The sequence below is a fragment of the Dufourea novaeangliae genome, unplaced genomic scaffold (genome assembly GCF_001272555.1).
Source record: "Dufourea novaeangliae isolate 0120121106 unplaced genomic scaffold, ASM127255v1 scaffold344, whole genome shotgun sequence".
In the NCBI taxonomy this organism is placed as follows: domain Eukaryota; kingdom Metazoa; phylum Arthropoda; class Insecta; order Hymenoptera; family Halictidae; genus Dufourea; species Dufourea novaeangliae.
In genome coordinates this window covers 37,815-52,915 of record NW_015374220.1, presented here as the reverse complement: position 1 = coordinate 52,915, position 15,101 = coordinate 37,815, and the positions used below count along the sequence as shown (strand labels likewise).

General features: G+C 35.7%; 1 protein-coding gene across 3 annotated transcripts; it reads left to right on the top strand.

Annotated features, from left to right (window-relative positions):
• Positions 1-849: 849 nt before the first annotated feature.
• On the top strand, positions 850-13,472 carry LOC107192376 (xenotropic and polytropic retrovirus receptor 1 homolog). 3 transcript variants are annotated; one of them, XM_015581604.1, is made up of 11 exons: positions 850-885; positions 991-1,252; positions 1,631-1,722; positions 1,798-1,951; positions 2,037-2,281; positions 2,514-2,775; positions 3,077-3,444; positions 4,088-4,430; positions 6,149-6,318; positions 10,213-10,346; positions 13,124-13,472. In XM_015581604.1, exons 3-11 carry the CDS (start codon positions 1,654-1,656, stop codon positions 13,383-13,385), a joined length of 2,007 nt encoding a protein of 668 aa, XP_015437090.1. In that variant the 5' UTR covers positions 850-885; positions 991-1,252; positions 1,631-1,653; the 3' UTR covers positions 13,386-13,472. The 3 variants fall into 3 exon arrangements, with proteins under 3 accessions (XP_015437090.1, XP_015437089.1, XP_015437092.1); XM_015581603.1 differs by having other exon boundaries at positions 866-909; XM_015581606.1 differs by lacking the exons at positions 850-885; positions 991-1,252 and adding an exon at positions 1,277-1,313.
• Positions 13,473-15,101: the final 1,629 nt, after the last annotated feature.

Below are 15,101 nucleotides of genomic sequence, written 5' to 3'. Positions count from 1 at the left end.
TTAAGTTGCTTGGGATTTGGGATTTTTGACCTGGCTTGGGCTACTCCACCGTCGCGTCGTAAACGCGTGACGTAGGACTTTTGCCGAGAACACCCGAAGCAGAGCGCACACGGACAGAGGTAGAAAACGCTTGTGGGGAGTCGCCGATTAGGACGTAGTGGGGCAGAGCTCACGGACAGGGTAGAATATGCTTGTGTAAAATACCCACGGGAGGCATGGAGAAGGTAAGCGCTCGCGCGGTTATCCCACGATTCTGGCATCACTGTCACTGGCCAGAACCAGAACGAGCAGTTAATTTCGATGCCTGCTCCAAACTATACAACTTTTCCATAAAAAATGTTTTCATACAATGTATACTTTAAAAATTATTCGGGGTGAACAAGTTGCGTGGACCACCCTGTTTATGAGTACTTTGGAGACCCTCTTCGAATCTCAATTCTCACTGCGGCGAAAATTCACGTTTTCCACTCATGATCCAAAGTGTTTCGACGCGACCCTCGGCAACTTAAGCGCGTGAGCAACAGCCAGGAGGCCCTGTTGAATGCGACGGTTTTACTTTTTATTTTTAATTATTTTGTAATTTCACTTTGTAACCCCTTAGTAAAATAAAAATTTGAAGAATATTAATTTGCGGAGCATTTTTACAATTCGTTTTTTGTTTGTTGCCCGACAACTGTTGCAGCTGGTCCACCCATATACGATGCCGAATATTCTTTTGTTTTTCGACATATAAAAAGAACAAAACACATAATTTAAATAGTAATTTTAATAACATCGGAGTCCGATCTTCGATCCTCACATGAGCGGTGTTGCCACGTTCTTCAACACAGCTAGTACCGCTAGTATGTACTAAAGTCGGTTGTGACGGGGACAATAAATAGTAAAGTAAATCCGTTATAACAAGCTCAAGTATTTTATCTAACACAAACAGATTCCGACATGCTTCTTGTGACAATTTAATTGTATGTATTCTTCTTTGCTTTTATATAGCGACCGACGAGAGATGGCCATTTTAAGTAAACTTCTAACCAGGGAATTGAAATAAAAGCATTTATTTCGTTCCTTTGATGTTTGTGGTTCAAGTATATCGAAAACTATATAGTTCTAAATATATAGTAGTTACTATTTGAAAAGTCGCGACGCTCTGTGATATCTATTATAGGAATAAGTACATCAGTATTTGAGGCTTTACATATTTAAATTAATACAAGCGAATACAGAAAACATTGAATTACTGCTGACGACAAAGCCTGTGAGTATGTTGTATCTATAATATACATATATAACCTTCTTTATGGTTGAACTCGTTGAAGGTAAATCGAAAAACAAAATTAAACATTCGATTCGTCCATTATTAAACTTGTTTATTCCATTTGACTCTTATGTTTTCTGTTGAACTTAAGACTCTATTATACAATTTTAATAGTTCACACTTCTGTAATGTAAGAGTTTTATAATAAATTTAATGTTCAGTAATAAATAATAATACATTAGTATTTTCACTAATTATATGTATTTTTAATATCTATGTAGATGTACATATACCTTCCTTATAATTCATTAATGTATTACCTTTGTAATCTGTCAGTTAGTTTAAAAATAAAACAAAGAAAATTCGCAATTATTTTAGGTTGTCACAACATTTAAAAAAGAATGAAGTTCGCTGAACATTTGTCTGCCCACATTACCCCTGAGTGGCGTAAGCAATATATTAGCTATGAGGTAAATAATGTAATAAACATATTATAACACGTTATGAACAGTATAATATTAGAAACAATTCTTTTGGATTAATAGGAAATGAAAGCAATGCTCTACACAGCTGTGGAGGAAGCACCTTCTGCTGAAAGTGTAGATCCTGAAGTCATATCACGACACTTTGCTTCCTTTGATGAGGTATTTTTTACATTCTGTGATTGTGAACTAAAAAAGATCAATACTTTTTATTCTGGTGAGTAAATTCTCTTGAAATTAATATCTAAGTTTTTATGTTTTAATATTTGTTGTCTAAATTAACGAATATATGTTTTATACAGAGAAGTTAGCAGAAGCAACACGGAAATATGCAGCACTCCAAAGTGAATTAAAAACTGCATTGGAATTGCAACAGAGTGGAGGAAAGAATAAAGGAAAGACAAATGTTAAGCCACATTTACCAACAAGAAAGCTTAGAGAACTGAAACTTGCCTTCTCTGAGTTTTATTTGTCTCTAATACTTCTTCAAAATTACCAGAACCTTAATTATACTGGATTTAGGAAAATTCTCAAGAAACACGATAAGGTAAACAAAAAGAAAATATTCCGTTCATTAACATCTGCATAGATTCTCACTCTTAATTGTCTCTTACTTCTCCAGGTTTGCAAGTTCATTTAAGCAATAAGGAAACAATTAGCATTTATCTTTTAAAGTCCCTAACATTGTTACACACAAGTAAAAGTTCACTTCTTCAGTGTTGTAGTAGCTCAAACATATATTATATAAATTACAATATTAATTTTATTCTAAATTTTAGTTGCTGTCTGTAGATACTGGATCAAAATGGAGGGTAGAATGCGTAGAAACAGCTCATTTTTACACATCCAAAGACATAGACAAGCTAATACAAGACACAGAAACTGCAGTAACAAACGATTTGGAAGGTGGAGACAGGCAACGTGCCATGAAACGATTACGTGTACCACCTCTGGGTGAACATCAAAGTCCATGGACTACTTTCAAGGTTGGGTTGTTCTCGGGTAGTTTTATTGTTCTGTTTGTAGCAGTTGTGCTCTCAGGTAATACAACCAAAAGGTAGATTTCATTAAACTGATGTTTACTCTCAGTTTTATATCAGACTATGGATGCTTATACAGATATACAATAGATTTGTATGTTCTAATTTATAGAAATTAGAATCGAACAGAAATTAGTTTACTCTATTAAGGGTACTATTAGCTCCAAACATAATCGAAAGCTCATTAAGCTTTGTGAAATAATTTTCTGTACTGAGCATACATAGATTATTTACTATAGAGTTAGTTTCTATACTTAAACTATTTTGAATTATATTTACTAGAAATTCTTTCCATTTTTCAGCAATATTTCATGATGGTGGGGAGAATTTAAAAATTGCATTTAGATTATATCGTGGACCTCTGCTCATTATACAATTCTTATTCCTCATTGGTGTAAATGTTTATGGCTGGAGATCCTCTGGTGTGAATCATGTACTGATCTTCGAATTAGACCCACGAAATCACCTCTCTGAACAACACCTGATGGAACTGGCAGCTGTTCTGGGAGTTGTGTGGACTCTTAGTTTATTGAGCTTCTTGTACAGCGTCAGTTTAAGTATTCCTCCATACGTGAATCCCTTAGCTTTAGTCTGCATCATGCTGGCGTTTCTTCTAAATCCATTAAAAATGTTTCGCCACGAAGCACGGTTTTGGTTATTAAAAATCATGGTAAGTACTAAAATGCAATATCGTACTCGTGCAATAAATTCTGTCCTTTATGTAATAGATACATTAAAATAATCTTAAGATAATCTTTTGGTATCCTATGTTTGTGAGTGAGGTTCACTATGATATACAAAAAGCTTGAAACTATTCTAGATAAGTGACTATCTTTTGTTTATACTCACTCTTTTAAATGTTCTAGCCACTCATTTATCGTTGCACGTATAACTTCTAGGGTACAGTTGCCGATTTATATCAGTCTCGATACTATGATAATGTTTAGAGTAAGTGTTTTTCCTTGAAAATGTTCCAATGTTCAAGAACACTAAGGTTTCATGATGGTCACTACTTGATTTATCATCTACAGAGGTCAGTTTATTGTATCTCCTAATAGCCTGATAAGTAAATTCTGGCGATTTATGATTCTTGTACAGCGCAATAATAGCAACAAGGTTCTTTTTGATACCTACTCATACACTACTAATAACCCTACTAATATCCCATTTCATGCTAATTCACAAAACAATGTAGCTGGTTACCGAGCTCCAAGAATTTATACAGTAGAGTCATTTTGTTTTATGGGACAGAATTTATGGCTCGACTGTATAGAAAGAAAATTAACTAATCTTTTTTTATTTATTCTTTTTAGGGCCGGGTTTTTATATCACCGTTCGCCTATGTCAACTTTGCTGACTTTTGGTTGGCGGATCAGTTAAACAGCATGGCTACAGCGTTACTAGATTTCCATTTTTTAACGTGTTTTTATATCACTAATGGAAATTGGTTGGAAGCTGGCGATACGACACAATGCATGTCTGGCTCCTTGATACTTAGACCTATTGTTAATTGCCTACCCGCGTGGTTTCGGTTCGCACAATGTATCCGACGGTACCGTGATTCCAAAGAAGCATTTCCACATCTGGCAAATGCCGGAAAATACTCAACAACGTTCCTTGTTGTAATGTCCAACACTCTATGCGTCTACCATGCTGGTAAGTTGCATACAATTTCAGGACCATGATTGTTTTCAGTTAAAACAGATTCAAGTATATATAACTATCTCGACACTTATTATCAGTCAACCGAAAACTCGTGTTCTTATATTCATTAATATTTATTCTTCTTGACTATATTGACGTATTTAGTCCATGGTTGAGTGTAATCGAACAGTATTACGCGTACGTAGTAGAGACCATAGTATTAAACGTGTAATAAAGATACATGTGTACACGTATAATTAATATATCCGTGTTTTAGTTCGGGTGGTTTTTAATATACGGGTACACGGGTATTGAAATAGAGTAAAGACGCTACAATTGCGCGAAACTCGGGACCGCATGCGCGCAATACGCGTGGGGGGTCACTATTCCCACCCCTCGTAAATTTAAAACCGAACCTCGGCAGCTGACGTTGGCATGTTGTAGAACAGCAAAGAACAGCGATCGAAAACAATAAGGGATCCACACTAATGTATCGATGAAACTTTTTATATTTCGTTTTTTCTTAATGAAACTTTTATTGACATATCGATGAATTTTTCTCAATAAAATAATACCAAACATGATATAATTTGGACCATATTTACTTATTGATCATTTATGGCACTTAATCAATATCAACAAGTAAATATAATTCAAATTATATCGTGTTTGGTCTTGTTTTAATCAGAAAAATCTCACAAATACGTTAGTGAAAGTTTAATTGAAATAAATAAAAAATAAAAATCTTTGATCCTTGCATTAGTGTTATCTCACTGTTACACTGCATTTGAATCTTTTGGGCTCTCTTCGTTGGCCGTTGGCTCGTGAAGGGAAATAAATTATACGCTTGACTGGTTTTACGGAGGATCTCCCTCAGTGTTGGGGATACCTCATGGAGAGGCAGCATGTAGGTCTTTCCGCGCAGCTAACATAACTTTACTGTACACTGTACAAAAGTACATGGGTACTGAAATACACAGGTAAGAGCCAGTTCACGTCAAACTGCACATAAACTAGAAAATATCGGTAATTATAACCGTAATTCCCCTTGCATTTTGATAAGAAATGCCTCTTACCTGTGTATCTGTGTATTACAAACTACACGGATCAAAATACGGGTATATTAACTACACATGACACGTGTATTTAGATATACATGAAATCGAGATCTCTAGTACATAGAAGAGCCATGTATTCTGTCCCAACTAAAAGCGACTTCCAGTTTTTGGTTTGTAGCATACCAAAAATTGCAACCTGTAGAATTATGCTTTCAGTTGTCGTCTATTAGTCATATACAGGGTATAACAAAAATGTTGGAGGACCGGGAAATGGGAAACTCGTGAGGGGATTTGAAACTAGTTTTTCCTTAGCAAAAATGTTATCCGAGGCTTTGTTAACGAGCCATTAACGAAAAACTCCGACCAATCAGAGCGCGAGTCTGTGGGCCGAGTTCCCGCGGTAACGTCGGCAACCAATCGTAGCGCGTACTCAACGTTACCACAGCAACTCGGCCGACAGACTCGCACTCTAATTGGTAGCGATTTTTCGTTAATATCTCGTTAACAAAGCCTCAGATAACATTTTTGCTAAGGAAAAACTTGTTTCAAATTACCTTGCGAGTCTCCTATTTCCGGGTCCTCCAACATTTTTGTTACACCCTGTATTGTATTGCTATTGTTATTATTATTATTATTGTTAAAAACAACTGTTTAAGTTGTGGCCAATTTCAGTGGAGTATCAAAGCCGATGGGAAAATCCGTGGTTGTGGCTTTGGATAATCAGCTGTTGCATCAATTCCATATATTCATTCACTTGGGATCTGAAGATGGACTGGGGCCTTTTAGACAGTAATGCGGGTGAAAACAAATTTCTACGCGAAGAAGTCGTGTATTCAGCAGCGGTAAGGACATATACACGGCGACTGTTACATGAAATCGTATGCTTTACGAATTTGTGTAACAAGACTATGCTAATCCAAATGAACTATTGAAATTGGTATGCAGACGGTTTCATAATATTTCAGACTCAGTGTAATATTTGTAAAATATATTAACATATTATTATATTACATATTACACAAGGTGTCCCACGCATATGTGGCCACCAAATTTTAAGACTTTTCTTGAACTTCACAAAAAAATGTGTTAGGCAGAACTATGTTTAAGTGTACATAACTTTCGTAAATCAAAGATCATCTACATTTTTTTGTAAATATGGATGTTACATTTTTTTTTAATGAAATTAGCATTTTTTAAATATTTTTTATTTTATGCCTTTTATAGAAAATGCTGTTTGCCAGTTGTAAGTTTACTTATGAAAAACAATTTATTTAATAACTAATTACAATGAAAATTTCGCATTTTCATGCTGTTAATAAGTTTTTCTATTAAATTTGGATTAATTTGGTCCCATGGTCTCACAATTGCTGCTTTTAATTTCTAAACTAACAAATACTTTTTATTGTTTTGATAAAGACGAGTGACGAGTATTTCCCATATATTTTCAATAAGTTTTATATTCAGAGAATGTGCCGGACATTTTCAGGTTTAGTTAACTAAACTATGTTTGTCTACTTGCATTACGGTAGATCAGGGCATTATCTTATTGAAATTTGAATGCTATTGTTCATGTTCTTAAATGTAAGAGAGGAAATATGATTGTTAATAATCCGTGATATTGTTAACTATTCATTTTTGTTAAGATGAAAGCAATTGGGTGCTTCTCAGATGCACCGAGAACTCTCCATACCATTACATTGCCTCCACAAATGTTCTGTCATAAAATAATTTTTTTTTATACATACACATATATCATGCCAATATGAATTGAAACCATCTGGTTCGTCTAAATTGAACTTCATTTTGTCGTTCTAGATGATCTAAACAATCGTAATTTTAAATTCAAATTTAAAGAAATAGTTGAAAACAAATACGTGAATCTGATGATTTTCCTGGAGAATTAGGAGAATTTTTAAGAAAAGCCTGTCCAACAAATTTTAACTTTTTTTAGATTACTAATAATCAATAGGAGTTTCTTGTAGATTTTTATGCGCTGAATAGGAATCCGCAAACCGTTTTCCGCCCCTAGGAGCACTAGTTTTTAAAAAATTTGAGTTTGAAAAAAAATGCAAGGAGCTGTTAGGCTATGGGAAGAGTCACAAGACGTGCTAAGCGTGGAAACAAAAGGGATATATGGAATTCCCCATGATTCGATATAAAAGTTTGGGGTACAATAGGTCATCCGCTCTGGCTTTTCCGACGTTCCCCTCAGGTAATCGGCTGGGGGGCAGGGGGGTTGCATGTAGCAGTTACCTGCGACCCAAGTCATATCATGATCCAACGTAGGTAGTACAGTCACGGTCGTAGCGATTATTACGTCTTGGACCGTAAATACGGTCGACATACCGTCATAAACGGGAATTCTAGATAACCGCACATCACATGCAAAACAATCGCCACCATAAGGCCGTTAAATTATTACAAATCGGCGATGACATCCAAGAATCCCAGAAACAATGCTCCTACCTCTACAACCGCATATTCCAATCAAACGTCTGCGTTTCCCACCAATCACATATCGATTCATGGCAATGACCGTCTACGCATACAGCGGCGAAGACAGTACGCTTTCATTGACGGAGGAGTGTAGTCGAGTGAGTCAAGCAGTCACTAATGTACTAGATCCTCATATCGTTGAGAAATACAGGGTGTCTCAAAAATGTTTCGACACTCGGAAACGAGGGGTTCCTGGGATGATTTGAAACAACTTTTTCCTTAGCGAAAGTGTTATCCGAGGCTTTGTTAACCAGATAATAACGAAAAACTCCGACCAATCAGAGCGCGAATTTGTTAGGCGAGTTGCCGCGCTAACTACGCGCTGCGCTTGTACTATGAAGCTCCGAACAAGCAAGTCGGCATGTATCCCAGGAAACTGCGTATAATAGCAAATAACAAAGACGTAACAAATAAAATCGAACTTTTTAGTATTGATCCTTTGTTATTTAAAGTGATTAACGAATGATGCATAAATGTAAAAAAATCATGTGTAAAGTAAAAAGACAAATTCGCAGTTATTTTTTTAAACAGAATCAGAAATAATGATTTTTCGACTTGAAAGAAATCTATTCACAAAGGCTGATCCTTCTCGATTAAAACGAAATAAGAATCAACTGAATACCATAAATAGTTTTCGGGATATAAATTCATAAGCACAAGCCATTTTCACGAAAATAATAAAGAAATTCCAGAGAGTTGTACATATTTCTGGAACAAATTCTTTCTCTTGTAAAATTGTTCGATGGTACTTCGGCAAGACACATATGTGTTAGTTAGCGTAGGTACGCAAGCACGATGATTCCACCCCTGGTACAGACTCGGTCTGTGGGTGAAGCGAAGAGTGAGCCGGTACTCACTTTGGAGACGAAGGATCGGTTGCCCCGACGACCATACTCCCTTAGCTAATTTCGCAGGTAGGGATGGGACGATCCTAGTGACTCTCCGCCCCCCGCGCGAGTACTTCCTCGCCTCCATGTGGCCCGGGCCTAAAAAAGTTGGTCGGGTTGGAAAGCCGGGGGAAATAGTCTCCCCGGGTAACGCCCACCGCAGCCCTATTGCAGGGCTGTGAGATAGCTACCGGCGTTTCGAGCCACAGCTGCGGCCTTGGGGGGGAAATCGCACTTCCCCTCCCCCAGGAGAAGCGAGCAATAACTAACTAACTAACTAGTTAGCGTAAATGTCTTTTACGTGGAGTCGCGAGCCGATACCTTGTCGGTCAGGGACCATTAGAGAATTTACAAGGGTTTCTAGATTACGTGCGATCTTGAAACAGGGTGCATGAGACGAAACAGACCTGGCGTTAACGTAAAAAGACGAATGCATATTTACTTTTTTGTAAATTCCTTTTTACGAATTTGTAAATTTCCTTTTCAAGTAACGTGTGAACGAAAAGGTAATGTAACAGAGAATGAACGAGACGTGATCTTAATTCGGTATTGGTATAAAAATTCGTAGTTTAATAACGGTCAACAATGTTACTGATAATGAATAAGTTTCTTCAAAAAGCCCGAAGAAAAAGTTAGGTACAGAAAGTTGCAGAATTATCGCCGAAAATAAGCCATAGTAACATTGTTGTCCGTTATTAAACTACGCATTTTTGTACCAATACCGAACTACGATCACTTCTCGTTCATTCTCTGTTACATTATCTTTTCGTTCACACGTTATTTGAAAAGGAAGTTTACAATTTCGTAAAAAGGAATTTACAAAAAGGAAATGTGCATTCGTTTTTTTACGTTACACATCATTTTCCTATATTTATGTTTCATTCATTAATCTCTGTAAATAACAAACGACAGATGATAAAAGATGATTTTGTTTGTTACGTTTTTTTTATTTGTTATTATACGCAATTTCTTGCGATGCATGCAGACTTGCTTGTTCGAAGTTTCATAGTACAAGCGCAGCGCGTAGCCACCACTAGTGCGGGAATTCGGCTGGCAGACTCGCGCTCTGATTGGTCGCGGTTTTTCGTTAATATCTTAGTAACGAACCTTCAGATTACATTTTTGCTAAGGAAAAAGTTGTTCCAATTCAGCCCCCGAGTGACCCATTTCCGGGTCGAGCAACATTTTTGTTACACCCTGTAAATTGTATACTAAAATATTCACTCTACATCAGTCTTGATTATCATTATTTACCGAAAGAAATCAATTGTATTGAAGAAAATACCATTTTTAGTGACCAGTAACTGTATTTTCATTTTTTATGGAGTATTCATTGTGTTCCGTTGGTTTCAGGGATTTTATTATTTCGCTATAATCGAGGACTTTATCTTAAGATTTGCGTGGATTGCTAGTTTTGGTCTTGTTGAGAGTGGCTACGTTTCCAGCGACTTAATGACATCCATTGTTGCGCCTCTTGAAGTTTTCAGGTAAGAGTTCCATTACTATTATCACTAAATCAAACAATTCGTGAAGACTACGACCTATTTTTAGTTTTTTTCGTACAGTTCCCACGTTTTGATCTAATACTCCTGGACTAGAAGCATTTCAAAAATTTTAGGTATCATGAATCGATAGCGTACCAAATTCCGAGTAAAAATTTGTTGATCTTCATACGTCCTAAACCTAATAGTTAACGAGATATTTACAAAATAATTTTTCATACGTACTTACTATCTGGTAACTATAGGTGCTCGAACTGATACCTCTCAACTTCAATACAGCGATTTCAATACAGTGATTATTTTGTAAATATCTCGTTAACTATTAGGTTTAAGACGTATGAAGGTGAACACATTTTTACTCAGAATTTGATACACTGTCGATCTATGGTACAAAAAATAGGTTATTCCGTTAAAAAACATCAAGGTGACCTTGAAATTTCTGAAATGTCTTCATCTACAAAAAAGCACGTACCTTATAAGATGTGCCCCTTGATGCCATTTAAGTTCCACGCCTAAAAATTTTCATAAAATGTACCGTTACGTCATTATTCGAGGTGATTACATTAACTGAGTCACCCTGTATATCAGGTATGATCTGAGACCAGGTTCCTGAAATATATTTTAAATACATACGAAGGAAATTTTTCAACTGACCTCAAAATATGCGTTTAATTTTAAGGTGTTTTATATACTATTTGTTTTCTTCGAGGTCATGCCAGATACATATGGCACACTCCACGTCAACAGGGACAGAAAATTTTCGATCACCTCTCCGATTTTGTTGAAGTTTTTTTTACCTGTTCCGTATGGCGTAGAAACACATGTGATTTTTTCAGATTTTTATAATTAGTTTTTCAGAAAATCCGCTTCCATTCAAACATCAATATCTTTAGTTCTGTTTAGTTTACAGACTTCGTCTTGAACTCATTTGAAAGCTCTCGAACCGCACTTTCATTTCGCATACACTAAGTTCAGTAACGATAAGGTATCACATTTGTTACAAACGCGTATATAATGACATGAAATTTTCGAAACTTTTACATCTCGATAACGTTTCGAAATAAATATGACCTGTATACAATTTTTAAAATTTCTATTGCTACACTTTAAAAGATAATAAATTCGCAAACCAATAAATAATTTTAGTAAATACTCCGTGGGAAAATATTCACATGAATGTGTAAAATCCAGATCCATAATCATAATATAAATTACATTTTATTGACATTTCATCAACAGAAATTGTGCAATATCTATTTTCGCTATTCATATTTCCTACTTTTAATTTTAAAAGTGAAAACAAATGATTACTAAAACTTGTAGAAAATTGCAGTTTTCCTAGAGATCTTTCTAATACTCTGTCTAATACTTGAGGGAAGAACAAAAGTTTTTTGTAACTGACAATAACATTTTGGGCTAACAAAATACGAAGACAATGCAAACTTTTTAAAATTTTCTGTATATCTCCCTTGAATATTTCTACTATTATGTGATACTTGAATACTAATAAAATTGGCTACTTCTAGAGATAAAAATTTCTTACACAGATTTTGAAAAGCCTGCTCGCTAAATTGACTTACCCTGAGATTTTCAATCTCAGTTTTTAACTGCATGTTTTCATTCCGTAAAACTAACAGTTCCGCTTGCAGTTTCTGCTCCTTTGTTGTTCCCAAAAACATCCATGCAGGAGTTTGTACACCAGTATCGAATCCCAATAGCCTATAACTGCTGATTCCACTACCGCTTTGATGTCCCTCTTCTTCGATACACTTAATATTAAAAAAGAAAAAAAACACAAGGTGTTAAATTTCTCGTGAAATTCGTTGCTCAATACTTTCGGTTCTCCGAATTAACGAATGAACTTCGAATTCGAATAAGGAATAGTGGGCATTTAACTTGGTTGGAATCATTTCGTCTCTCACTTGATGATCGATTGTTGCAATGAAACCGACGATATCAATATTTTACAACCGCTCTGGCATCCTGCTGCGTTGCCAAATTTGTCGTTCAGAGAATTTTAACTGTTACAACTTACCCCGTATTACAACCTGCCCCGATCTCCCCTACATCAAACAATTTAAAAATACCATCCAAGAAACTATTGGTACACTCACTTCTGATTGCCATACGCCTAAACACGCAGCAGCTTCGGCGCTCTGCGTCTATGGCACGGTTAATTATTTATTTTAAAATAATTATTAATATTAAAAGTGGGCTGGCTGGATGTACGCATTTTTTTATCACCTTACTATCTTCGTTATTTTGCGAGATATTAAGAAAGTTTATTCACAGAAGGTATTGAATATTCAAACATTTTATTAAAACAACTTTATATACACCGCATTTTCTGCGATGAAAAATATGCGAGTTAAACGCGACACCGTATGTATTCTGTTCCTTTTTTGCTAGGCGACAGAGTGAAGTGCGAGCACGTGTGTAAGAAAATACCTATGCGCGAGGAGCATTCCTATCATGCATATATTAAGCGTGCATTTATTCAATGTCTACTGTAGAGATGCTAAACTGATATGTATTCACTAGCAAGTATTCCCCTCAGGAGGTATTCCCACTAGGGAGCTGAGGCTGACACGGTCGAGCCGTTGCGAACTGACACGGGACAGCCTGAGCTCCATAGTGAGGGTACCTCTGGAAGGAAATACTAGTTTGTAAGCGCCAGTTGAGCATCTCTGGCCTACTGTAATTGGTTTTATGACATTTTTTATCGGCTGAGCTTGTTTTAAGGTTTTCCTTTTCTTCTTCAGGAGGTTCGTGTGGAATTTCTTCCGATTGGAAAACGAACATCTGAACAACTGCGGTAAATTCCGTGCCGTTCGCGATATATCAATAGCTCCAATAGAAAGTTCCGATCAGACTCAGATTGTGCGTATGATGGACGACGAAAACGGCGTACTTAACAGAGGTAAACGTAAAATAGGAGGTAAACGACAGGCGAATAACAAAGAAGACAAGCGTGCGTTGCTCAGGGAAGAAACGATAGATATAGACGTTTCGAACGCCAGTTGAAATAGATTTGAAAATTTTGCAATGGGTTCAGTAGATGTCAGTCTTGCTTACTGAAACTATCTACATATACCTCATACTTTTAAAACAGACCGCGGTTTTTTGCTTTACGAAGGCATAAACAAATGCTAAACTTATTAAAATCGTACTTTTCATGGAAAGAAACAGCTTTTATAGCATATTTGAATATACAAGATGCCATAAAATGTATGATATAGTCGATAAGAAAATGTTCAGTCTGTCAGCTGCAAAATGTAAAAAACATGTCGAAAATTGCACCGTAGTTATACATAGAACGTAGACGCTGACATGCTAATTTGAAGCATATATGTACATTCTTTTTGTGTAAGTAATACTGGAAAAAAGTTACAACTTGCTCATAGTCTCACAGTATTTACGAAAGGTAAAAGATTATAATCTTTATATTTTAATGTTATTTCAATTTAAATTATATTTCTAAAAATTATAATCTGTTAAGATTTTATTTTTTAAAACATCAGGGAATTAATAAAATACGAGAAGAATGTAGAACTTACACTACTATAAATAGACTGCAGATGTTTATGTAACTTCACATTTTAACAGATCAATTTATTAACGCTAACATTGAATGAAAATGCGTACCCTTTATTAAAACTATATTATACTAGAACAGGAATTTCCTTTTTTTACATTTGTCATATTCACACTTGACAAAAGTTCATAAACATCCGTAGTCTAGTTATAATATATTTTCAGAATAGTTTAATCAGTTTTATCTTAAAGTCATTGGTATATACAGATTATGCAACATTTTGTCATCCTTGTTAATGATAAACTAAATTTTTCTGCTGCTCATGCATTACCTGACGCAAGCAACGTCAAATTTGCTTGTGAGCTAAAATAATCAATGAATTGTTACTGTTTTCCATTACATAATAACAAGTACTTGACATTACTCGAATGGTAGCATTTTTATAAAACTATTTCCATAAGATCGGTGCTTCTGAAATTTAAAGGAGTCAACAATAGTACATAAAATTGTATGTTCTGTACTCGTTGCTTAGAAGATAAGCAACGAACTCTGATTAAACTCTTTTGCAAATTTTGTACAAAAAAATGAAATTATGGCTAAGAAATTAAAAAGTTTCTGTCTAATTTTATTCCTTCGATTTCGACTTTACGGGACATATTTTTCTGCGACATGATATGTCAATGTTAGAAGTCAAATTCCAATTTAGAAATCAATTGTGATGATTTTACAATGTATTTTTGTATACTTCGTTATATAACAGTATCTTCAATAGCATATAACAGTTATTCCTATTGGAGAATAACAGATATTTTTGTATTTCGTATTCATAGTATGTATAAATAAATATATCTTTTATGATTATACAGGGTGGGCCAAATAAAATGTTATTAGTTCTTTCTTCGAAACTGTTTGAAATTCGAACATATATTTCGCGCGCCGTCGTTCAACCGAAGTTTCGCTCTCGCCGCACTCCTCGCATCTCACACATCATGCGTTCCCACCGCGCTCCTTGTGTCATATGATGGTACGCGACCAATCACCTGGTCATGCAAAAAAAAGGGCTCTCGGTGCTTAAGCATTGTCTCAAGCCTAGGGCTCGAAGAATACCGTTGGCTCAAACACCTCGCACGTGACTCACGTCGTAACTTTCATATTCATGCACGCGAATCGCGTCTTATATACAGAACCGTAACTGTGTAATTTCT

What these genes read in the sequence shown, in the direction of transcription:
- LOC107192376 (XM_015581604.1), top strand. Translation starts at nt 1,654, where the DNA reads ATGAAGTTCGCTGAACATTTGTCTGCCCACATTACCCCTGAGTGGCGT. An exon ending in AAGTCGTGTATTCAGCAGCG is followed by an intron (nt 6,319 to 10,212) that starts GTAAGGACATAT and finishes CGTTGGTTTCAG; the next exon opens with GGATTTTATTATTTCGCTAT. An exon ending in GCGCCTCTTGAAGTTTTCAG is followed by an intron (nt 10,347 to 13,123) that starts GTAAGAGTTCCA and finishes TTTCTTCTTCAG; the next exon opens with GAGGTTCGTGTGGAATTTCT.